The 25,823-nt window shown below is 39.9% G+C and overlaps 1 protein-coding gene across 5 annotated transcripts; it reads right to left on the reverse strand.

Annotated features, from left to right (window-relative positions):
- LOC129241310 (heat shock 70 kDa protein 4) lies at nt 1–16,889 on the reverse strand. 5 transcript variants are annotated; one of them, XM_054877562.1, is made up of 8 exons: nt 16,769–16,889; nt 15,868–16,133; nt 9,817–10,117; nt 9,096–9,749; nt 8,458–9,024; nt 3,201–3,296; nt 2,191–2,391; nt 1–1,045 (listed from the first exon to the last, which is right to left on the reverse strand). In XM_054877562.1, the coding sequence occupies exons 2-8, from the start codon at nt 15,972–15,974 to the stop codon at nt 440–442; spliced, it is 2,532 nt and encodes an 843-aa protein (XP_054733537.1). In that variant the 5' UTR covers nt 15,975–16,133; nt 16,769–16,889; the 3' UTR covers nt 1–439. The 5 variants fall into 5 exon arrangements, with proteins under 5 accessions (XP_054733537.1, XP_054733540.1, XP_054733538.1 ...); XM_054877565.1 differs by lacking the exon at nt 16,769–16,889 and adding an exon at nt 16,618–16,639; XM_054877563.1 differs by lacking the exon at nt 16,769–16,889 and adding an exon at nt 16,268–16,375.
- Nucleotides 16,890–25,823: the final 8,934 nt, after the last annotated feature.

The raw sequence follows: 25,823 nt of genomic DNA on the forward strand, positions 1-25,823 counted from the left end.
TCTGTTTGGTATTTTATCCTTTAGTGGATTGATTTATTTGCAAATATTTTTTTGTTGTTATTTTAGCATAGTTTGCATAGCAATTAGTAAAAATTAAAAATAATTAATTTCTTTTGTTATAAATATTGAAATAGTTTTCAATTGAATTTGCGTGTAAATAACAACAGAATCCGCATGGTGTTTTGTTGGTTATTTTATTTCCTGATTTACTTCAGAGATTATGTTGATTTCTTTCATCGCCCTCCGTTGCAGACAACTTCCCAATTCTTATTTTTCACTTCCACTTTGATCTCCATGTCCACCCAAACTCCCATAATCGTATGTGTGTGTATGTGTACGGAAAAACCCCCTTGTTGTTGTTTTGTTTTCCAATTTATGGGTCAGGCCGAACTTGCGTACGTCCTATAAACCCCCCACCATAGTAGCACATATTTTTTCTTTACTCTACGTCCATAGTAGCATCATCCATTGGATTATGTCCCGCTTTATCATTTTCTTTTTCAGCATTTTCACCGTTCTGCTCCCCCGAACCCGTCGAATTGGCATCTTTCGCAGGTGCTGGTTTCGAAGCTGGTTTTGGTTTTGGACGATTAATCACCGAATTAACGCAGGAATTCAAAGTCTGTACTTCATGGCGTATATCGGCTACTTTTACGGGGCTGTCATGCATTCGCGGTGTCTGTGTAAATTTGCCCATATGACTGTCGAGCCATTTCTGTGCTTTGTCGACTGCCTCAGAGATATTCAAGAATTCGGCCTCTGTTAGATGATCATACTTAGGGGCGCCTTTTTTAAATTCATTAATAGCACCACGTGCTACTTGAATGGTATGATTCAATTCGTCGAAAGCAGCTGGTGCATTTTCGTAATCGTTGGCGCGTTCTTTAATCGGATCAGTTTGGGTATGGAGTCCCTTCAATTTGTTAACATAAGTTTCGCGATCGCAATCTTCTCCTTCCTCGTACAACCAATTTTCGAGATCATTAAGTTGGGAGCATATTGCTTCACGATCTGCTTCCAAGACATAACGTTCAAGTGGACCACCCTGAAAAAAATTCCAATACAAAAATTACTTATTTACTTGATTTCTTTCAAATTTTTTAAATTATATGTGCAGGAATTGATATTAGAGTATCAGGTCAGTCCATAAGTTCGTGCGTATTTTACTCCTAATTTCACTTTTGAACGATTTTTGCATACAAAAAATTATTCGCGGAACATAACGGAACTATTTATATTTTCTTTGATATATTGTGCATTCAACAAGTGATTTTAATCGCGGATAGAAGCACGTGTTATTAAAAAATAAAATGGAATCTTCGAACGCGTATAAGAGGCATATTTTGTAATTTTTTTTATAAAAGTGGTAAAAATGCAACAACTGCTGCTGCATAAATAAACACTGTTCCTCTCCGTGAGTGTAGGGGCTGCGCAAAAGTGGTTTTCAAAATTCCGAAGTGGAGGATACCCCGCGCGCTAGTCTTTAACTCCGACGCCTTGCTTGAACTCGTGGAAGCTGAGCCAAATTTGACACTCGATATGATAGCTCAGAGGTTAAATTCATCGCATGGAACAGTTCACAGGCACCTTGTTCAGTTGGAAAAGGTTTCAAAGCTGGGAAAATGGGTTCCGCATAGACTTTCCGTCGCCAACCTTCAGCAGAGAGTGAATGTGTGTTCTCAGGTGCTGCAACGGCTTTAAAATAAAAGTTTTTCGAACCGTATCGTTACTGGTGATGAAAAATGGGTCCTTTACAATAATCCTGTTCGCAAACGCCGATGGTTAGATAAAGATGAAACACCAGAACCGACCCCTAGAAATGACCTTCACCTCAAGAAGACTCTCCTGCCTATTTGGTGGGATATGGCCGGTATTGTTTATTATGAACTTCTGGGCGATAACTGATGATTATTATTCCCATCAGTTATTAAACCTGATAACAAAAATCGACCGTCTTTAGTGAATATACGCAAAGTTTTGTTTCACCACGACAACGCAAGACCTCATACCGCAAGGCAAGCATATACCACCATATATGTATGGGAAATGTTTATACTGCTACAACAACAACAATATCGAAAGTAAACTACTTGATATTCATAAATTTTTTGTCGTGCTTAATATGATGAAAAGTGGTTTGAACCTAAAAGACCTAACTAGTCGATTTAGATACAGTCAATTTGTGCTTACCTGAAGCTTGTTACGCATATCGTACACGTATTCTTCGAGGGCATTTCTAGCGTCAACGCGTTGGGTCTCACGTGCATCGTTTGCAATCATTTTAGCCTCTTGTTGAACCAAGTTTTGCAAGTCAAGCGTTGAGAAACCATGAGTCTTCACTTCCATTGGAAGCTCAATTAATTTAGTGGCCTTCTTTTTCTTCTCAGTACCCTGCAAAAATCAAATTAATATATTTTATTTACTTTTACAGTATTTTAAATAAAGTCGCCCTCTATCAAGGCAATAATGTGCAGATGAAAGCAAAGGAAGGAAACAGCTCAAACAGCAACAGCCTATATAAACATCGTTATTTCCAAATGATTACGATTTTATGCAAAGTCATAAATAGAGCCCTGCAGCTACTTTGATTGAAGTATGTGTACTAGTAGTGTTATAAACTTATAGAAATTATTCCATGACATTCGTACAGACGAAATCATTTCACAAATGAGCTAACTGTTGCTAATACATAAATGTTTTGAAAATATAAAGAACAGAAATTTGTTCATATAAGTACAGAGAAGTATTTTATTTTATTTAAAATTAGAATTAACATTTATATATCTATGATAGTTTCTAAAAGAAAATTGTAAGCATTCTTTAAAGATTATTATTAATAAATATCGTACTACGTGGGTGCTTTGGTTGAAAATCATTGACTCCAAATTTAAATCTTAAAATCGTAAAGTCTTCATTCATTTTACTAAAAAATATTAATAACGTCAAATGTAAATTTAATAAAGGTGGAGCACACAGGGCGTAGGCATGGCTTGTGAGCGGTCTTCTTTCTCATTTTGACAAATGTACAAAAAATTCTTATTATTGTAATCATTGAATAAAACAATGAGGATTTTTCTGAATTTAGATACAATTTTAATTAAATCAATTCAATCAATAATATCTTATTTTTTTAGGAGACTCATGAGTTTTTATTTCCTTATTTCAGTATTTAATTTTTGTTATTACTAGAAAAAACGTACCGAACTAAACCAGCCCTTGACCCGCTGAGCCCACCCTTGTCCTCCAGGTGATGAGGCTGTTGATGTATTATTATCATCTTCATTATCATAACATGCCTACGCAATTATATAAAACAACATATGAGTCAATTGTAATACTGTTGTAATAACATTACCAACTCAATAGACTTTAGCATAATTATTTCGGGGACCAGACAAAAATTTCTTAAGCGTAAAGGAAGTTAATAGTAAGGAATATGAGAACAGTAATAGTATGAGTTTAGTCAGTAAGAAAAAGAGGCGTGTCAAGAAGACAGCTGCCACAGTTTTAAATACATATATGAAGATAAATGCATGATGGGGAAATGCATATGATCGAAACGCATATGTGCAGATATAATCAATACAAACATGCAAGCACTAATAGATATAAATGAACATTAAAAACCTGCAATAGTTTAATTATAAAGAATAGCTGGAAAACAAAAACGCATATGTGCAGATATAATCAATACAAACATGCAAGCACTAATAGATATAAATGAACATTAAAAACCTGCAATAGTTTAATTATAAAGAATAGCTGGAAAACAAAAGGGGGGAATACCAATTTTTGAATGGTTATGTAGTCTATCTACTTAAACAATCTTATACTTTGCATAAATTTATAAGTAGGCCCTATAAAACCAGATATGTTAGCTAGTCAAAGGTTAATTATACAAATGGCTCTTTCTTCGCGACCATATTTCAGAACAGAATAACGAAATATTTAATATATTGCCAAAAAATAATTATATTATATGAGCTAAATACATACATATATAACATATTAGGTGAGCAACTAAGTTCTTGCTGTTTGTCAGTAGATGCCGCCAGCAGTGTGTGCTAGTCGATTCTAACATAACCTAAACGTCATAAACCAAGCTTGGACATATGGTAAACAAACAGCTTCGATACATTAGTGATTTTGTTTTGGTATCATATACTGTTGGTTTTGTGAAAATGTCTGATTTTGTGCCGAATAATCGTCATTTGCGGGAAGTGTTGATTCTCCTCTTTCATTCGAAAAAAACGGCGGCTGAAGCGCATCGAGAGCTGCAAGAAGTTTATGGAGATACTGCTTTAAGTGAAACGACGTGCCGAGATTGGTTCCGTCGCTTCAAAGACGGTGATTTTAATGTTGACGACCGTCCGCGTGAAGGAAGGCCAAAAACCTTCGAACACGCTGAATTGGAGGCATTGCTCAATGAGGATCCGTGTCAAACGCAAGAAGAGCTTGCCCATCAATTTCCAAGCGGTTGCATGCTTTGGGAATGATTCCGAAACAGGGGGCTTGGGTTCCTTATGAGTTAAAACCAAGGGATGTTGAATGTCGTTTTTCGCCTGTGAACAACTGCTCCAGCGGCAAAAAAGGAAGGGGTTTCTTAATCGCATAGTGACGGGTGATGAAAAATGGATTCATTACAGCAATCCAAAGAAAAGAAAGTCATGGAGGCTGTCCGGTCATGCTTCCACGTCGTCGCCTCGGCCGAATATTCACGCTACGAAGGTTATGCTATGTATCATCACTGGGGATCGGTATCGACTTTAATTGATGCAATTAATTGAGCCGAGCACTGCGCGAGAAGCGGCCGTAATACGCGGAGAGGCATGAAAAAGTGATTGTACAGCATGACAACGCTCGACCTCACGTTGCCAAACCCGTTAAAACCTACCTGGAAACACTGAAATAGGAATTCCTACCCCACCCGCCATATTCTCCAGATATTGCGCACCAGCAGTTCCATTCATATGAAGACATCAAAAAATGGCTTGATTCGTGGATATCCTCAAAAGAGGAACAGTTTTACCGCGACGGTATACGAGATCTACCAGAAAGATGGGAAAAAGTAGTAGCCAGCTATGGGCAATACTTTCAAGAATTCATTTGTAACCATTCAGAATAAAATTGTATTTTCATAAAAAAAAAACAGCGTAAACTTAGTTGCGCACCTAATATATATATGGCATCACTATTAGATACAACTCAATTAAAGTATGTTAAAGAATGTATTATTTTTTTAAACTACAGCGAGTATTTAAGAAAGTTCATAAAATTTCCCTTTTTTCAAGCTAATTAATTAATAAATCGACAAATCTCTTATAAGAATTTATTTGACGAACTTTGCAAGGTACATCGTATATTGTCAGTAAGTCTATGCAGCAAGATTGCTCCCTGGAACCGAAGTCTATTTCAACTTCGGTTAGATGCAGTGAGTGGTACCATCTTAAGACCTTAAGGCTTTGTGGCAACATGCTACACTCGCCATCAGACGCCCTCAGCCTTTATACCTCCTTCTTCACGCAATGCGCCACTTTCTTCAAGGATCTCGATTTGGAGATTCGACTACTGGTAAATCAACATTACCGGACCAAATGAGTTGACCATCTGAAGACCTGTAACTTCACCTCTGATGTGAGTAAGCTCTGGTCCATCCTAAGGTCCCTGTATAATCCGATGAAGCACAATACGAAGACGAAACACAAAACAGTGGCAATCACATTCGTAGATTGTTTCGTGGAACCCGAAGCGATGCGCGAACCTCTTCAGCTGACAATTTATATTGCATTCATCGGTTGCGTTTGAGGTGACCATCAGTAAGGCAAAAGCTTCCAGAGCTATTGGTTCCGACGGTATCAACACTATTATTACCACAATAGTCGGTTCTACGTTACCGGAACGACCCCGACTTATCCATCTATGTGGAATGTTCATGCTGTTATAGGACTATGGTTAAGTTCGTGCGGTTTTTTTTCGAAATTTGAAACTTTATTGACGTAAAATGGTTACAAATTTAATATTCAAAGTATTGTCCATCGCTTGCTACTACTTTTTCCCATCTTTCTGGCAATTCACGGATTCCCTTTGTGAAAAATTCGGTCGGTTTTGCCGCAATCCACGAATCGATCCATTTTTTGACTTCATCGTAATTACGGAAGTGCTGGTCAGCCAGGCCATGTTGCATCGATCGGAAGAGATAGTAATCGGATGGCGCAAGGTCTGGACTATACGGCGGGTGGGGTAGGACATCCCATTTGAGCGTTTCTAAGTATGTTTTGACCACTTGTGCAACATGTGGCCGAGCATTGTCATGTTGCAAAATAACTTTGTCGTGTCTATCGGCGTATTGCGGCCGTTTTTCTCGCAGTGCTCGGCTCAAACGCATCAATTGTCGTCGGTAGACATCCCCCGTAATCGTTTCATTCGGTTTCAGTAGCTCATAATACACAACACCCAGCTGGTCCCACCAGATACACAGCATAACCTTCAGGCCATGAATATTCTGCGCCGACGTCGATGTTGAAGCATGGCCAGGGTATCCATACGTTGCCCGACGTTTTGGATTGTCGTAATGGACCCACTTTTCATCGCCAGTCACAATTCGATGCAAAAAACCCTTTCTTTTGTGCCGTTGAAGCAGTTGTTCGCATGCCATAAAACGGCGTTCAACGTCTCTTGGCTTCAATTCATACGGCACCCAATGGCCTACCTTTCGGATCATTCCCATGGCTTTTAAACGTTTGGAAATGGTTGATTGATCAACTCCCAAAGTTTTTGCAACCTCTTCTTGCGTATGAGCCGGATCTTGATCGAGCAATTCCTCCAATTCGGTATCCATGAACTTTGGCGGCGCACCCTCGCGTTCTTCGTCCTCCCAGCCAAAATCACCACTTTTAAAGCGTGCAAACCACTTCTGGCACGTTCGCTCAGCTAGAGCATGCTCACCATAAACTTCCACCAAGATACGATGACTTTCGGCTGCTTTTTTCTTCATATTAAAAAATTCCCCGCAAAAACACATTATTTGGCACGAAATTCGACATTTTCAAGTGTGGTAAAAATATTGTTGTTTACGCTTCAAATAAAAAACTTATACTGACGTTTGTGCCTTACGACAGTAGCTCTCCAATGAATGTTTGGAAATGTGGATCGATGGAATAATAATCAAGTTACGCCATCTGTTGTAAAACCGCAAGGAACTTATTCATAGTCCTATTACACTAACAACAGTATAAACATATTAGTATTAGAAAGCATGCGCCCAACGGCGATAGATACAGAATGATTTTTCTAACATAGTGGTTTTCCACTTAAATACAGGTTCTTTATTTTTGAGTTAATATTTTTTCCTTTTTTTTACAGATATTAACAGTGCAATCCGAGTCCATTTAAATCGGAAACTAGATTGCAACTAGTACTACTTGCGAACCACTTTGGTACTCAAACCGCATCAAAATCTGTCTCTAAAGCTAACAAAAATAAGTCCGTATGAACCGTCATAAAGTGACTTGTTTGAGTCGCGATGGAGTGACGATAGGGTTTTTCAAATTCAACAAATATAAGTTATTGTGAGTTTTAAATTTTAATAAAATTTTAATTAAAAAATTTGCGATGTTAAAAAAATAATGAGAAACAAAAATTGCCTGTCCGAAGAATCATACGTTGTGCCAATAAAACAATTGAATTTGGCGAATAAACACTAAATAGTTCCCAACTATCGAAAAATAGGTGCAGAAACTTGTGAAATGTACTTCCTGGTTATATGGAACAGAGAACAAATTCCACCAAGCAGTGGCCGTAATTGCTGTCCTATTTCATTGATTTACAAATTATGTTCACTCTTGACGGACGCACACTTTATCAATATTTGGAACAGTCCTCCAAGTGCACTTTTGCCATTCGAAAGAAAACTTGCAAAAACTATTTGCCGTTCAGTTTAAATATGCATTTGTTCATATCTAAGAACAATTTTGATACACCACTTGTAGAACTACTATTTTTTATTAGTTGAACAATCTTGAACTGACTATGAATCTGCCCATGTCGTCAGTCTTTTTTCTGCAATTTATTTCTCTTTTCTTATATCTAAACTTAATATGAATAAAATTTTTCACTTTGCCTCAGCAATAAAACTAAGTAAAGATGTGAAGGCATTATATAATAAAATATTTCCCTGTTGAACAATTCACTTTGAATATTAGAAGAAATTGTATATACAAATGTAGCTAAATAAATAAATAAATAAATAAACACTATTAAAGTATGCTTTTTAGAACGGGATCTTCTGCAAGCTTTGAAAAATAGATACATTGCGAAAAAAAACCCCGGAAAATGAGAAATATGTTTTAAATAATGAAAACTAATAAATTTACTTTACATAAGCGAACACAATGCAAAAGTGTAAAAACAAATTGGGTAAAAAGGGATGAAGTTTATAAAAGCAAAATATGGACCTACCTCTTGCTGTACATCCATCGGCTCACCGCTATTGCCAGCTTGCTGATGCTGTTGATCACCAGTATTAGCCTTTTCTTCACTACCGGGTGCAGCGCTTTGCTCGCCGGCATTGCTCGTGGTATTAGAGGCATCTTCTTCTTTCTTGTCAACAAGAGATGCACTAGAAATCAATACAATACCGTGGTGATTGATGCGAACTTTCACTTTAACTTCTTGATGTTCGCCGCGTTCATTTGGTTTAACATCATTTATAAACCATTTGCCTATAACTGGGTCCGGGAACGGTATCGGTTGTGCATATTGCACAGTCATTGCGAATGGTTCTTTTCGATTCAGAGTAAGCAAGCGGCTAAAGGGAGCAGAATGAAAAGCGGGGAATACTTCGATTTCACCGCCAGGTTGGCAACCCTCACCATCCCAACTCACTTTCACGGCATAATTTTGAATATCGGATACACCGAATTCACGTACGCGAACAGCTGGCGACATTATTGCACATTGCAGTGCTGCACCGCGCGAAACCGACTCATCCTGATTCAAAGTGGTACTAGCCGGCTTGCCAAAGACCTATTAATCAAAGCATATTCAAGCATTAAGTATTTTCTCAAAATTATTGTATTTTTTTTTAACTATTTTACCTGCTCAATTAGCTGTTTTATCGCCGGAATACGAGTAGAACCACCGACAACTTCCACGGAGTGTATATCATCCAACGATAATTTGGAATCTTGTAATAACTTAATAAATGTCACCTCTACGCGTTTAAATAGATGCGCACAGAGTTCCTCCATCTGAGTACGTTGCATTGATGAAGAAACATCAACATCATCCATAAAACATTCTATGTTGATGGGCAGCTTAGTACTGTTCGCTGACATTTGCTTTTTTAATTTCTCAATTTCAGTAAGCAAACGTAAATAAGCACGAGGGTTAGTCTTGGCATTCAGTTTATAACGGTCATTAAATTCTTTAGCGAAGTGATCCGCCAAAACACTATCAAAGTCGCGTCCACCAATCTGATCCCAAGCACTTGCAATCATCTTCAATTTACCTTTCGTAAAAGAGCATACACTAACTTGCAAACACGAATTTCCACAATCAACAAACACGACATTACGTGGTTTGCTATCGTCTGGCAAGTCTTGCTTATAAAAACCATATGATAGCGCAGTTGCTGTAGTTTCGTTCATGAGACGCAATACGTTCAGACCTGCAATTTGAGCAGCGTCCAATAATGCTTTGCGCTCTGAATTGGTGAAGTATGCTGGACAAGCGATTACACAATCATTAACCTAGAATTCATTTATAAAGACACTAGTTATTCATAATATTTTGGATTGCTAAGGAATTAGAGCAAACCTGTGCTTGCAAAGCAGTTGTCGACGTTTCCTTCAGTTTCGTGAAGAGCATTGCTGTCAGTTGTTCGGGAGAAAAGTACTGCTCCTGATCCAAATAGTTAACTTTATAGCCAATGCTGCCATCTGGTCGTTGATCAACTTTCGTTGGAATGCTGCTAAGTTCACGTTGCACGTGTGGATCGTTGAATTTACGTCCCAATAAACGCTTGAAACCACTCACTGTATTTTTCATATTAGTGACCTGTTGATTTTTGGCAGCTACGCCTATGATACGCTTCCTCCCATCAAAAGCCACAAAAGAACTAAAAAACAAAGTAATTTTAAGTAGCAGTTCAATCTTAAGATATGAAAGCAATCAACGCTTTAGCTCAATCTCATCGATTTAATAGATAAACTATCGTCCCTTTCTTGCCATATTAAATTCTCCTCGCCAATGTAGCCGTTGGTTTTATATAATAAATATCCATACATATAAATGGTGGACCCTCTAACGTTTGAAACCTGAGAAACCGATTGTTTTTAATGTGTCGATTAAAATACATTGGTATTAAAATAAAAAGTTAGGTTAACATCTGCCGATTACGAAATGGTCAGTTTACACTTGAGTAACGTGGGAAGATATTAAAATTTTACGCGCAAAAAAGTTATGTCCTAAATTCGGTAGAGAAGCTCCTTCCGACCAATTTGTGATTAGAATTCAGATTATTATTTGTGGAGTGCCACGAAAGATAAATGTTACGCATATCATTCTGCAACGATTGCTCCTCCCAAGAGGTAAATTGGTGCAGTGATCGATCAAATACAGCTTCATAATTTGGCTTTAGTTAGAGATTTCAGCGAAACCCTAGAATCTATGACACCAACTCGTTCTCTACTGTTCTTGTCAAATTTGTATGGTTATACGAATAAGGTCAAAAGCTAAAACAAAATGAATCATTGAATGCATTGCAATAAACGTTGCCTTAAACGTACCAAGTCATCTTGGCCATTGTATTCGTCAGTCAACTAGAAATATTTTTTATGTATGAAAGTCAGTTAAAGCATAAGCAAAAAGTTATGGATATTTGCGTGTATGTATAAGCGATACGTGTACGAATAACCGTATCTCACACCAAAAAGTGTGGAACACAACATAGCGCATATCAAACATATACATGTATTTCTTTTGGTCTACGACGGTCCGATCACTGAATCGACTTGGTTAAAAATATACCCTTGCTGGAGCCAATTTAACCGTTAATCGAGCTTTGTGTATAGAAATGATACCATTAGTTTTAATAAAAAAACATAACTTTAATTTAATATTTCAGAAAAATGCAACTTCTTCTAACATTACAATCCTAATTATTCTAAAGGGGTTTTCAATTGGCGCGGGTCTATTTTGGCGCCCTGTGGCAGCTATTTTGTTTTGGTGACATCTGTCAAATCTTTTGTTTATTATTCAGTTGTTTATGCCAAATCATCATGGCAAGTTACACGATTAAACAGCACGTTCAAATGATAAAACTTTATTATCAAAATGAGTTTTCATTAACGCAAACGTTGCGCGCATTGCGCCCATTTTTCGGTAGACGTGGTGGCCCTTCCAATTTCTTATGACCCATATTAAGCCATATGGACCTAGACGACATGTGGTTCCAGCAGGACGGCGCTACGTGCCACACAGTAAACGCCATGTTATTCCATTTCAACATCTACCCGCCCTTATTGAAAAACCCTATATTACAGTACTATAGATGGACAGTTACTAGCATTTCATAGTTGTGGGGCATTTCGCCAGTAAATTCTATTGAAGTCTAGAACTCTAGAGAACCTATGAACTCTAGAATGTATGCAGTATTTTTAAACCTCGATTTAGGACTAATAGATGTTTGTAACTTAAAAAAATTATGATTTAGTTTTTGAAATTCCGTTGGTGCAACAATGTTAAGCCTTGACGCCATTTGTTTTGTATACAGAGAGGAGCAAGTCGAGCGCGGAAACCAATGCGAAAGCTAATACGAATAGCTTTCATTCCATGGCTCATACGAATATCTCATTCCCATGGCAGCCGGTTCTACGTTACCGAAATGACTCGGGTTTTTCCCGACCAAGGGCTGCCGCCCCAGTAAACTAGCCCTGTCTAGTGTACCGTATCCCACACCCAATCTCTCGTCACAGAAGCAATCCCTTGCAGCACGTTTGCACCGAATACTTCTCTTCAGGGCTGGCGCACGGCTCCACCCGAACTCCACCTCGGTTAGGTGCAATAAGTGCAACAAGTGGTGCCATCTTAAGACCTGTTCAGGCCTTAAGACTCATAGGGAGTGGTCCACAAGATATGTGGTCACGTGTTGTTCCCGCCGTCAGGCGGCCCCTGCCTCAAACGGCGCTACCGTCCTCAGTGCCGGCACTTCAAATGGCCGCCACCAACAATACCTCAACGGTAAGGAGCTCTCAGGCGCAACACAACTCCCCCAATGACTCACAACCCTCATGCTCCTATCCCAGTGCGGGGACAAACCAGCAGCTCTTGATTCCCCGTACAGTCTGCTCCGTGTGTCAATTCTTGCAATTCTTGCAATGGCTGGTGCCACTTTCGGAGGTGCTCTGGCCTGCACACCACCCGTGAGTGGACACGTGACTTCGTTGCCCTCTGCTGCAGAGCTCTGCACCCGCAACCGCCCCCCGTGGCGCGGCCACCAACCATCATCAGGCCGCCATCACGCGTCCCCTACCCGCCGAGTTCCTACGACCTTACCAAGAAGCTTCAGGCTTCTTCAATTCAACTGCAACGGACTCACGAGCAAGGTCGACGAGATAGTTGAGTTCATGAGCCGACACAGTATCACAATAGCTGAAGTCCAGGAAACCAAGCTGCACGCTGGGTCCTCTCTGATCACCAGGGATGGCTATAACGTGCACAGACACGATCGCGAGCGAGACAATGGTGGTGGCCTAACGTTTATAGTCCATCACACAGTGTAGTATAGTCTCATTGATGGAGGCATCGACCGCAGGGGCAGCACCTTAGAGTGTCAAGGGATAGCTGTCCGGTCAGGCAATTCCGAGCTCGAAATATATAATGTTTACATACCCCCTGTCACCTGCTGCCCGGCAGGATATCACCCTGATATAGGTGCCCTCATCAGAGGTGAAAACCGATTGTTTGTAGGTGACTTCAATGCGCATCACGATATTTGGCATTCAAGCCTGCCAAAAGAACGTAGGGGACAGCAATTGGCAGAGCAAAACCGAGAGTCCCGCGTAACCTTGGTACAATTACGTTCTGGATATTGTAGCAGGTTTAACTCCTACTTATCCAGAATCGACCCCGACATACTAAACATATGTCCAGCATGTGAAGGCACCCTGCTCGACACTAACCACCTTTTCACATGCCCCATTAAATCCACTCATCTAACACCCCTCTCCCTCTGGACCCATCCCGTCGAAACAGCTAGTTTCCTGGGCCTACCGTTAGATGAGCGAGACGAAGACGAACTGTGATTACGCTACACTGGCAGAGCAAAGGTACTGCTACAACAACAACAACAACGACGTATAGGAATATTAGTACAAAAACCAATAAGAATCTAATATAAATACCAATACGACAAAGATTGCTGGCGCACACGAAAATGTGTATTAGTTTATAGTTTGCTACAAACAATTTGGCGTCATGTCATTCCGGACATACCATTAAACATGAAAATCTCCTATATTGGAGAAATTGTAAAAATTATAACATATTTCAAATCGAAGCCGTAAGCACACTTACACCACTATTCAAGTAGCAATAAGTTATCAAATATGGTATTAGGATGCACGATTAATTGAATCGTTGCTGCTAGGTTGCGATGTGATTTGACTGGGTCTAAATGTCAATTTATGCCGACAATCGAGCGACCTCTAGTCAACCATTTTTACAAAAAGCTCTAGTTTGATCAGAGATTCACTTTCGCAGCTCAGCTCATGCAGGTAATTTAAAAGTCATTGACAACGTAACTTAAGAACCATGCGTTGGCAACCATATATGTCTTCACGGTACCTTTTGCACTTGATGATGCGTTCGTTTATCTATTTCTCTTGAAGAGCTGGCAATGATTTTTTGCGTTATATAGGAGCATTGATATTTTTGTAAGAAATATACTTAAGAACGATTCGTCCAAAATCTGTGAATTGTTTCCTGTTTTATATTGCAACTGGTGAATAAGTAAAAAAATAAAAAATTTGGAGTATTCCTGCAACGCTTTACTTTAGTTAACACGATTCAATAATATCGAAAGGAAAAAATTGCACTCTAGATCTAGAAAACGTTACCAGGAGAAATCAAGTGCGAAATACTACTAGCCAGATTGATGGGATGATCATTATATTGTCATCCCAGGGAGAGTGCTGCTAACATCCAGCGATAAATTAGTGTTCACCTGAAAAAGCTCATAACGATTGGCGAAAACATGGCTTCACGGCCATTGTTAGCAACATCGCAAAGACAACGCCGATTTCAGTTTGAGTTTATGTTGTTGTTTTAACAGTTTGAGTTTATAATAATATACGGTTAAGGGAAATTAATTCAATTTCGTTTGCATTGCTTTTCATCTAATATAAAAAATTCATTTAACGCCCCTAGTTTATAAACACTTATAGCATACTATGTTAACAGATACATACATATGTACAAATTTATATTTAATGCGTAATCCATATGCATAGGTATACGAGCAGGGAAGTAGAGAGCATATCCGGGCCCCGGGGGAAAATTGCGAATGCGGGCCCTTTCCAATTATGTCTAATTCATATAAATACGTATAATCTCGAGTCCGGGCCCCTCTGAGAACTCCGGGCCCGGGGTAAAAAGTCCCCGATTCCCCCCCTTCACATCGGGCCTGTATACGAGGTATGCTTAAGTATTTATTTCGTAAAAACACTCGGAGGTTTGCCGTTGCCTGCCGAGGGGCGACCGCTATTAGAAAAAATTGTTCTCATCATTTTGCTGTTACATGGAATGATAGAACATATACAACCACAAATTATATATTAAATATAATGAAAAATACCGATTTAGTTCCCTTTTTTATAACAAAATTTTTGTACAACTATTTTGACGAACTTGTATATTCAAACAAACAAAAAACAATTGACCAACGCCCGCCAACCCCTTGTTTGTAAAGGGTAGAAAATGCCACACATTCGCCTGGTTCCAGTACAAATGTCTGAAGAAAAAAGGCGATACCCTGTGAATGCACTGAGAAAAGAAAACGAAAATTTTATAGCAGAGGCAATAGGCCAAATAATGTCTGGCCGCACTAACTTTTCTCCACATTACAAAATTTTAACATCAAATTAATTAAAAACTAAACGGAGAGTGCGTTTTTCAATTTTAGGATGGAGATAAACTCCTCTACCTCTCCTTAACATCCTCCTTTTTTCAGAGCGTGCGGCATTATAATAACTATTCCCCCCTTTCAACCGACGACCAAAAAACAGGTTACCTTTGGTCGAACCTCAAGTATCATAATGCGGCCCTTTTGCGTAAAGTGGATTGCTGTAACGGAACAAGATATTTGGCGTAAGACGCCACCGCTGTGTTGTATTATAAGTTTATATAATAACGTTATTAACTTATGAAGAACTTTATAAAGTAAAAATAAATATTCGGCATCAATCCCCGACACGCACATTCGACCGTCGACATTGAAAACGCTATGAAATAACGGTGGTAAACTTCTGAGTGCGTTTTTACTTCTTTATAATAAGAATCTTCTTCAAAATTATCGTTTCTTGATTATGTGCATGTGTATAAAATATATTTAAATATACATTCATAGTAAAAACGATTACTACGAAATAATCACATATATCGAAGTTTTTATAGATGTAACATTTGGGATATTTGCACACGACCATTAATTCGTTCTTATATTCTACGCTATTCGCAAAGACAAAAAAACAGCGATAAGAAAACCAACCTAACCTCAAATTGAATCAATGGCAATGGCAACATGCACTATTTTTTCCCTCGATAATAACTATGACAAATTTTAAAAAAAGTTAATGAAGTAATACTTACGGTGTTGCACGCAAACTATAGTCATTTGCGAGCGTTTCAATACCACCGGCCTTGGCGGCAGCAACGTAGCAAGACTCATTACCAAAATCAATTCCAATCACAGACATTTTTCCAGTGCCTTAATTTTCACAAATGCCGCAGTTAAATACTTGTTAGTGACTTCTATTCTAGCGTCAGTACCGACGATCAGAGTTTCAACCGCTGTTCCAGGTTTTCTTAAAGATTACTGCTAGTAGTTTTCCTTTCCGCAAAATGAGTCACAAATACTACAATTTTTTGACAATAAAAAAAACAAATTTCAACACTAGGAAATTTTTGTTGAATTTTTTTACGTTTTCAACATAAATCAAATGTCAGTAGTCATCCAGGAAAATTAGGAAAAGTGATTGAAAATATTTACGATTTTATTTCTTTCCAGAAGTTTCAAGTCAACTTTTGACAAACCTATTTATCATCTACCACCACGCGATTCAATTCACACTAACTAAAATCTCGCCCCAAACCGAACATGTGGATAGAAAAATGTGAAGCTTGCGCCGGACCGATATTCTTCCCCACTCCCCAAATCATTTCTTACCATATGAGACAACTCAAGCCAACTAATAAAAAAGTATTAAATTTTATTTTGCAATCACTTTTCTGAAATTTTCCTAAATGTTTTTCTATAAACACATTTCACACTGCGATAAACAATTAATTTTCACAGTTTCTTTAATTAAAAATATATAGAAACAAGTTGTATTATTTTACTAGTTTCTTCAACCATGTAATTGGTATGTATCTTCTTTTCACATTTGCTTATTTTAACTTTATATTCTCCAGCTGGCAATTTTTTTTACATTTTCACAATTCTTCCAGCCTAACTAATTTGCCGATGTTCTAATATCGTTATTTGAAATACCTTTTTCATAAAAAAGATTTTCACTTCTTAAAAGTGGATGTGATCAATCGCAAAAAATAAATCTACCCAATTATTTCTTCTCTTTAGCGTGTTTTCTTGAGTACTAAATATTACTTTTCACCTTTCATTTATATTGCTGAATGATTGTGGAAATTTCCCATAGGACATTTTTGTTCTAGAAAGATATAGAAGCACTGCAGATGGAGCTAAGTCAGGGTTGTATTTAAATCGTTATACACCATGGTTAATAACATACAGCGGCTGGGTTGAGTATATTACGGTAACACAATGATAGATTTACAAGGTTTGGCCAATAAATATAATGAAAAACAAAATTTTAATGGGAACTTCGGCTACCATGTCACTGGAGATTCGCAGCCGAATCCTGCACGATCATTTCACATGTATTCACACACTCGTCCAAACAGTCGTTGTTCAAATAACTAAGCAATCTTTGTGATGACTTTGTTGATTTCTTTTTCGTGTAGCTAACACGAACTTATTGCCAGTTGAATTCTTCACAATCATTTCATATGTATTCACACGCTCGTCCAATTAGTTGTAACATCCTCTGTTACGTCAGCCCATCAGTTGATTCTGTCAAATTCGCTGAGAGCCGAAGCCCGTTTCTTTTATTTTATCTTACTTGATTTTAGCCTTACCTAAATATTCAATTTTGTTTTCAAACCGTCGCTATTTTAACGTGTTCTTAGATCTCTCATACCTCATATACAGTATCATTAATGTATAGTTAAATTAATTTTTGAACTTGTATTGTAACAAAGCACATATAAAGAAAGTAGTTGCAGGTATCAGACAGTTTCGACATCAATTGGTTCGTGGGTGGTGAATCTCCGCCGGGAGTCTACTTTAATGGACTTCAAAAAGTTATGGTGAATTTAAAGAATGATAGAATACACGAATTCGAAAGGAAGGGGAATTACTTGTCTGTGAAGAAGAAGCAGAGAACGTTAATGTATAGAGAAGTGTCACGAGCTACGAATAGTGTGAATTGTCAAAAATGAGGTGAAACTGCGAAGAGTTTTTCACCTCGCTCAACTCGACAGCGAGGAACTTCTTAACAGAGCTAATTACAGTGAATTATGTACAAGTACATTAGCTCTGCTCAGTTTTGGGTTTCTGTATGAAATCAAATTGACGAATGCCGACGGCATTTTGCAAGGGATTTACTTGTGTATTTCTATGTTCCCTTAGGTTAGGTTAGGTTGGGCTTGGCAGCCGCATCGTTCATAGATGCCGCTTAGACTGAGCTACATTTCCCTCTCCATATTGAACCATCCTGAGCGTTTGACAAAACGTAAAAGGTCGTAGATACCTCAAGTGTATAGATTATCTATATTCATTAAGAAGTAGGATTTTAAAAATCGGTTCCTGCTTGTGGCTAGCGCTGGGCATGTGCAAAAAAGGTGTTGAATTGTTTCCACCTCCTCCTCATTTCTGCAGCTACGACAGAAATCATGCGTGTAAGCGCCTAATCTCCTTGCATGATTTCCTATGAGACAATGTCCTGTGAGGGCCCCTACTAAGGTCCTGATTTGAAGTCTACTCAGTTTTATAATACTCTTGGACAGACGTAAGTTTAGCCTTGGCCATGTTTGCCTAGCAATTTCACAGGTGTTAGCTCTAATCCATCTTTGATTTGCAGAACTGATTAGAGCGTCCTTAATGAGAACCTTACAAGTTGCGAGAGGTATCTCCATAAAATTACTTATGTCTGGGATACAGGTACCTTCTCTTGTAAGTTGGTCTGCCCTACAGTTCCTTGGTATACATCTGTGGCCTGGAGCCCAGCATAAGATTATACGATATTGTTTGGCCATCTCATTTAGAGATTGGCGACAACGTAAGACACTCCTTGATGTTGTTGGGAATGCATCCAGAGCTCGTAGGGCAGCTTGGCTGTCCGATAGAATGCAGATATCCGTTGATGATATTCTGTTATCTTTAACCATTTTAAGGCTTCATGAATAGCGTTTATTTCCGATTGAAAAACACTACAGTGATTCAGTAGTTCAAAGGATTCACTAATAGAAAGCTCTTCGCAAAATAAACCTGATCCTACACCGGTGTCCATTTTAGATCCGTCCGTGTAGATCTTAACGGGTGTGTTGGGTGTTGAGTCTTCTTCAAGCCATTCCAGTCTAGAAGGGATTTTCATTAGGAAATTCCTTTCGAAGCAAAGAATGGGGGAGTGATAATCACAGTCAATGGGTATATCCATGTAGGAGTCTAAGATGGTTGAATGTCCATGTGTGACAGTCCTCCATTGTGAGCTCGCTTTGAGCCTTAAAGCGGAGCAGGCCGCTGAGTAGATGTAGCATGATGTTCCAAGCCATGGATGGCGTGGTTTTCATGACGCCACATATTGCTAATTCCGCTAATCTCTGCACCTTGTTCAATAAATTAGAATAGGTTTTTTTCTGCATAGCACACCACCAGACAACATTTCCATATAGAAGAATGGGTCTGACGACAGCAGGGTAAAGCCAATAAGCAACCTTAGGTTTGTTTCCCCAGGTCTTACCTAAAGCTCTCTTACAGGCATAAAAAGCTAGGTTCGCTTTCCTAACTCTTTCTAAGATGTTTGACTTCCAAGTCAGTTTCCCATCTATGTTTAGTCCCAAGTACTTGGTTTCTTCCGAGATCACAAGAGCTTCCCCTTTGAGCGTAATTGGACTTAGCTGAGGTATTCTGTGCTTCCTCGTGAACAATATGAGTTGGGTTTTGTCTGGGTTGACTCCTAGACCATACTTTTCTGCCCACCTAAAAAGTATATCTAGAGCATTTTGTATTACGTCTCTTAATGTAGATACAATTTTACCAGAGACAGCAATAATAACATCATCGGCGTAAGCTATCACGTTACAGCCCACCGATTCCAGTATTCTTCTTCTTCTTAATTGGCGCTATAGCCGCTTACGCGATTTTGGCCGAGTTTAACAAAACACGCCAGTAGCGCTTCCGTACTCACCTTTGGGATCGTCCAGCTTTGTGACATTCCAAGACGATGTGGGAAGCTCCGGGTTACATGCCCGAAGCATTTCAAGGGTCCTCTGAGGGAAACTGCTCCTTACTTGGTTTTGTATGTTCTCTGCCGGAACTACCCAGATTTATATTCGCCCAAAGACTGTTACTTCAGCAGCAGTACTCAAAAATGTTGCAATACTTTACATTATTTTCAAATATAATCCGTAAAATAAATTTCTACAAGAACAGCATCATAAGTCTTCACGAAAATATCCCTCCGGATTTGATATTTTTTATACAAATTATTTATTTCTAATAAGAAAGGTTTGAAATATGTACACGTGTATAAATAGTAACGCCAAATCTTCGACAGTACGGAAAGGAGTTACTTGTATGCCGCGATGTCTGAATTTGGTATCCCCGCAAAACTAATACGGCTTTGCAAGATGACGTTGCTCAACAGCAGCAGCGCCGTCACAATTGGGAAGAACCTCTCCGAACCGTTTGATACCCAACGAGGTTTCAAACAGGGTGACTCGCTGACGTGTGACTTCTTTAACCTGATGTTGGAGAGCATCGTACGAGCCGCAGAACTTAATCGCTCAGGCACAATTTTTTATAAGAGCATACAATTGTTGGCGTATGCCGATACCATTAACATCATCGGCCTTAACAACCGCGCTGTTTATTTATTTATTTATTTAAGAGTCAAAACGAAGTACCTCCTGTCATCAAACAAACAGTCAGTGTACTCCCGTATCGGCACCCACGTCACTGTAGACAGTTATTGTATAATTTCGAGGTAGTAAAAGACTTCGTGTATATAGGAACCAGCATTAATACCGATAACAATGTCAGCCTTGAAATCCAACGTAGAATCTCTCTTGCAAACAAGTGCTACTTTGGACTAAGTAGGCTACTGACAAGTAAAGTCCTCTCTCGACGAACAAAACTAACACTCTACAAGACTCTCATCATGCCCGTCCTAACGTATGGCGCAGAAACTTGGACGATGACAACATCCGATGAAGCGACGCTGTGTTTGAGAGAAAGATTCTGCACAAGATTTTTGGACCTTTGCACGTTGGCAACGGCGAATATCGCAGGCGATGGAACGATGAGCTGTATGAGCTTTACGACAGCATAGACATAGCGCAGCGAATAAAGATCCAGCGGCTACGCTGGCTAGGTCATGTTGTCCGAATGGATACAAACGCTCCGGCTCTGAAAGTATTCGATGCGGTACCAGCTGGTGGTAGCAGAGGAAGAGGAAGCCCTCCTCTGCGTTGGAAAGATCAGGTGGAGAAGGACTTCGCTTCACTTGCTGTGTTCAATTGGCGCCGGTTAGCACGAGAAAGAAACGACTGGCGCGCTTTTTTTAAACTCGGCCAAAATCGCGTAAGCGCTTATCGCGCCAATTAAGAAGAAGAAGAAGATTCTGTTAACAGACAGGATAGATTCCAGGGAAACATCGAGTAGCCTTACCTGTCGTTAAAATATTGTGTCGCAATTACCAATTAATCCAACGAAGAATCTCTCTTGCCAACAATTCCTACTTTGGACTAAGTACTCAATTGAGTATTTAAGTCCTCTCTCGACGAACCAAACTAACACTCTACAAGGCTCTCATTATGCCCGTCCTAACGTATGGCGATCAAAGAGATGTGCGGTAGTCGTAAAGAGTAATGGGTTTAGTACAGAATATTAGACAATTAATTTATTTGATACTACGAACGTTAAATTATTATACGACCATTAAAAGTTTGGATACTACGAATATTTTTATACTCACTAGAGGCGTCGATCCCGATGAAAGATCAAAATTAAGAAAACGTTGTTTTTTCTAATAGCGGTCGCCCCTCGGAAAATTCAGCCTGCACAACGAAACATCCGGTAACGGACTGAGGCTGATCGACTTCGCCGGGGCCCGAAACATGGTAGTCTGCAGCACCAGATTCCAGCATAAGAAGATTCACCAAGCCACCTGGCTGTCTCCTGATCGAAAAACACGAAACCAGATCGATCATGTTGTGATAGATGGAAGACACGCTTCTAGTGTATTAGATGTACGTACGATCCGAGGACCCAACATTGACTCGGATCACTACCTTGTTGCAGCCAAACTGCGCACACGCCTCTGTGCAGCAAAAAACGTGCATCTACCTACGCAAAGAATGTTCGACATCGAAAAGCTGCAATCACAACAGACAGCCAGAAGATTCGCCACTCGACTCTCACTCCTGCTCTCAGAGAGTACTGCCCAACAAACCGGCATGCGCGAACAATGAAGCAACATTTCTCGTTCTCTACGTACCGCCGCCGAAGAAGAAATCGGATACCGGCGAGCCCGAAAAAAAGTTGGTGCGACGAGGAATGTCATGCTGCCGCAGAAAGAAAGGATGCCGCCTACAGAGCCACGCTGTGATCGGGCGCAACGCGAGCCATGTGGGATCGTTACACAGAGCTAAGAAAGGAAGAGAGACGTATTATCCGACAGAAGAAACGAGAGGCCGAAAAACGCTTCCTAAAAGGTCTGATTTTTACGAGAGGGACGACTGTCCGAACTTTCTGACGTTGAATGTCCGCAATGCGGAGTATTTAGTATATATGTATGAATAGGATGTTTAACCTGTTACGAGTTTCATGAAGACAGCTGAAGATCTGCGCTTGAATTGGTTGGTGGTTGAACTCCGATGACGGCATTCTGGGTGGGAGACCATGCAGCTGGTAAGGACTCCCGATGAATACCGTTTATAGCCTGTCCAAATACGCCACGTAAGGGGGCTTGGTTTTTGCAAGACGACCATAGGTAGGTAGGTAGGTTCAAATGGATGCGCAAAGAATGGGCCCACTTGAAGGAAGAAATCAAATTCATCATTTGTGATACCATTGCTAAATGGATTACGAACGGTGATTGAGTTATGGTTGTGTTAACCGCTTTATGGTGCTAATGATTGCGGCATGTGCAGCGGCAATTTTGCCCGTATTCTACTTACAACATTGCGTTAAGCGCTAGAGTAGGAGTAGTTCGAAACGCCCACTGATTCCTATGAGTGCAGACCTTTGAACTCTCCAGCTTCTTCACCGATGTTATCTTGTCTAGGGAGGTCCACCAGACAATGACTCCATACAACAAAACTGGCGCTATAATGGTATTATAGGCTAGGTGATGTAGGTAATCTAGCCCATCTTTTGCCAATAGTGCCCTCGCATCCGTATACGGGGATTGATACCTTCCTCATCCTCTCCTCAATGTTGGGCTTCAAGGATTAGACCTAGGTATTTTTCTTGTCAGAAAGCACTAACGGAGCGCCCCTAATTGTGGTGAGTTGAGCTCTGGGTATTTTATATTTCCTCGTGAATAGGGCGAGGCATCTTGAGAGGATTCTCCGATAGGCCGCAACATGCTGTCGCAGATATCTCTGCATCAAATCGCACGGGGTACCTACAAACTTTCCTTTAACAAACAGTGCAACGTCATCCACGTAAAGAATTACCCTGCAGATACCTCTCACTAGCACCTCCAGCATGTCATTGACAAAGCACAACCCACCCACAAAAATGGTGAGAGAATACCGCCTTTGCGGAATGCCCAACGCACCTGCCGGCGGAGCAGCAGCATTCTGTTAATCAATCTGATAAGGTCGGCTCCACTCTCCTATTTACCCCTAAACTTAGTGCTTGCCTCCGGAGAGACGTTATTAAAAGCCCTTTCAATGTCGAGCAAGGCGCCCACTGGAAACTCTTTCTGATATAGAGACTCCTCAGTATCTTTAACAATTGTATGCAGGGCAGATTCAATCAATCTGCCTTTATAAAAAGCACAATGGCTACGCGACAAACGCCCCTGAGGAATTTCGTTTCTTATGTGCAGGTCAATCAGTCTCTCAACAGTTTTCAGTAAGAAAGATGAAAGGTGGATTGGTCTGCAATCCTTAGGACACACATGTAAGCGTCTGCCTGTCTTGGGTATGAAGAAAACCCTCACGACCTTCCACGATTTTGGTATATAGCCCCTGGATATGCAGCTTGCATAGATGGGTCCCAACCAACGGCATGATACCTCCAAAGATTTGTGCAGTTTGGCGGGTGCGGCATCGGGACCAGGGGACTTGAAGTGCCTGACGGAGCCAATGGGCCAAGCTAGGCGGAACTTATCCAGCAAACAGCCACGGTTGCGAACATATATTGGTGTGCTTTCTAGGTTGGTGATACTATTGGCATCGTCGAAAAATGAGCGTCGATAATTAACTTAGTGATTTCCCGCCGCTCATCGCCCCCAAGTACCCCAAGGGTGCTTCTAAAACTCGTCTAAATCTCGAAGACTTATGGCAGCCCTCCTTACATTCACAGAAGCTTCTCCAAGAGTCGCTCTTATCCTTCTTAAGTTCGGACATATAGATTCCTAGCCCTACCTTGTACAGTTCCCATCGTGAGGGAGACTTAATTATTTTATCCATATTCAATAGGCGTCGGCACGAAGCTCTAAGCTCAGATAGCTCCTTTGTCCAACAAAGTGGTTTTTCCTTCCAAAGTAGTGTTCTAAATGGCCAAGAGCTTTAACACTACTTCATCGCAGCATGTTTGCTCCAAATACTTCTCTTCAGGGCTGGTATCGAACCCAACCCTGGACCAGAAAAATTCTACTGCTGGACTCCACAAGATTCTTTCCAAGTAAATATTCAGTGCGGTCCGATCATCAATAACCAAACGATTCATCTTGGTCAGATAAGCGCACTAATCTCAATGTGATATCCAGCCAGGCAGCAGATCACAGGGGGACTATAACTATTGAATACTTCGAGCTCGGCATCGTCTGACCGTACAACTTTTACTTGACAATGTGACTTGCTGTCCTGCGGTCGATGTCTGTATCGATAAAATGATTTCGCTCAGTATACGAGACTATAAACGCTAAGGATTGAGGTGCACAAAGAGAGGAGTAATGTTGCTCGGGTAAACTCCGAGGAGCCGCAGAGGTGCTCCGTTGGTGGCACCAACGCATTACGCGAAGTAGAGTCTGTGGACCATCCCTATTTTTCTCTTAAGACTTGATTAGGTCTTAAGATGCCACCACCTATCGTTCCCACGACAGTCGGTTTTACGTGACCGGAACGACCTGGATTTATATCCGGCCAAGGATTGTCACTTCAGCAGCATTCCACATACATATATGGATGGGGAATGATTATGCTGCTACAACAACAACATGCCACCACCTATTGCACTACTAACCTCTGAGCTAGACTAGTTACTGGGGCGGCAGTCCTTGATTGGTAAAAACCTGAGTCACTGCGGTACGTAAAGCTAAGCTGCCATGGTAATGACTGTTAGTTGTTAGTCCGCCCATTTTACACATGGATGAATAGTATGTATCATAGATGTAACTTTTTATTGCATGGTGATCTTGTGACATATAAATGATTTTTTTAACTATTTAATATTAACAACTCGCGTGTCTAACAAAAAGGTACATACCAATTAATACACGGGAAATAGGTTACTTAATCTCTCCCCCATTTCTTAAAGTTAATTAGGAAAGTTAATAAGAACCTATTGAAGGTTAAAAAATATAATACAACTTTCCACACAAATTATAATTTTGGTTCTTAAACGTTCCTCTTCATAATCTCATTGCTTTTAGCGGCGAAACACAAAACCTTTGCCGGCTCCATAATGCGTTGAAGTGGGGCCAAATGTTAAGCTTTTATTTTGCCCAAAACAAATGGAGCTGCAGACAAAAAGAATAAAAAAAATATATTCATATCAATTAATAGAATTTATTTACTAACCAAATCGGATAGCAGCACACATTACTGCAAAGAAAGCCATATTGTTTCTAACATCCGCTTGGACGCGTTTCTTTTCCTCAGCTGGATCGATTTGTGGAGGCATACGAAACATATTGCTCTGCTATTTTGAAAATTGCTTTTGGTAAATTTTTAATAAACGATACTCTTGTGTAAGAAGTCACAGAATTTCACGTGTTTATTCTACAAAAATTTCAACATGATTAGGTATGTCATTTATTAACCAATTTCAAAACATCTGTTATCGGACGAATTAA

Source organism: Anastrepha obliqua, chromosome 3 (genome assembly GCF_027943255.1).
Source record: "Anastrepha obliqua isolate idAnaObli1 chromosome 3, idAnaObli1_1.0, whole genome shotgun sequence".
Classification (NCBI taxonomy): Eukaryota; Metazoa; Arthropoda; class Insecta; order Diptera; family Tephritidae; genus Anastrepha; species Anastrepha obliqua.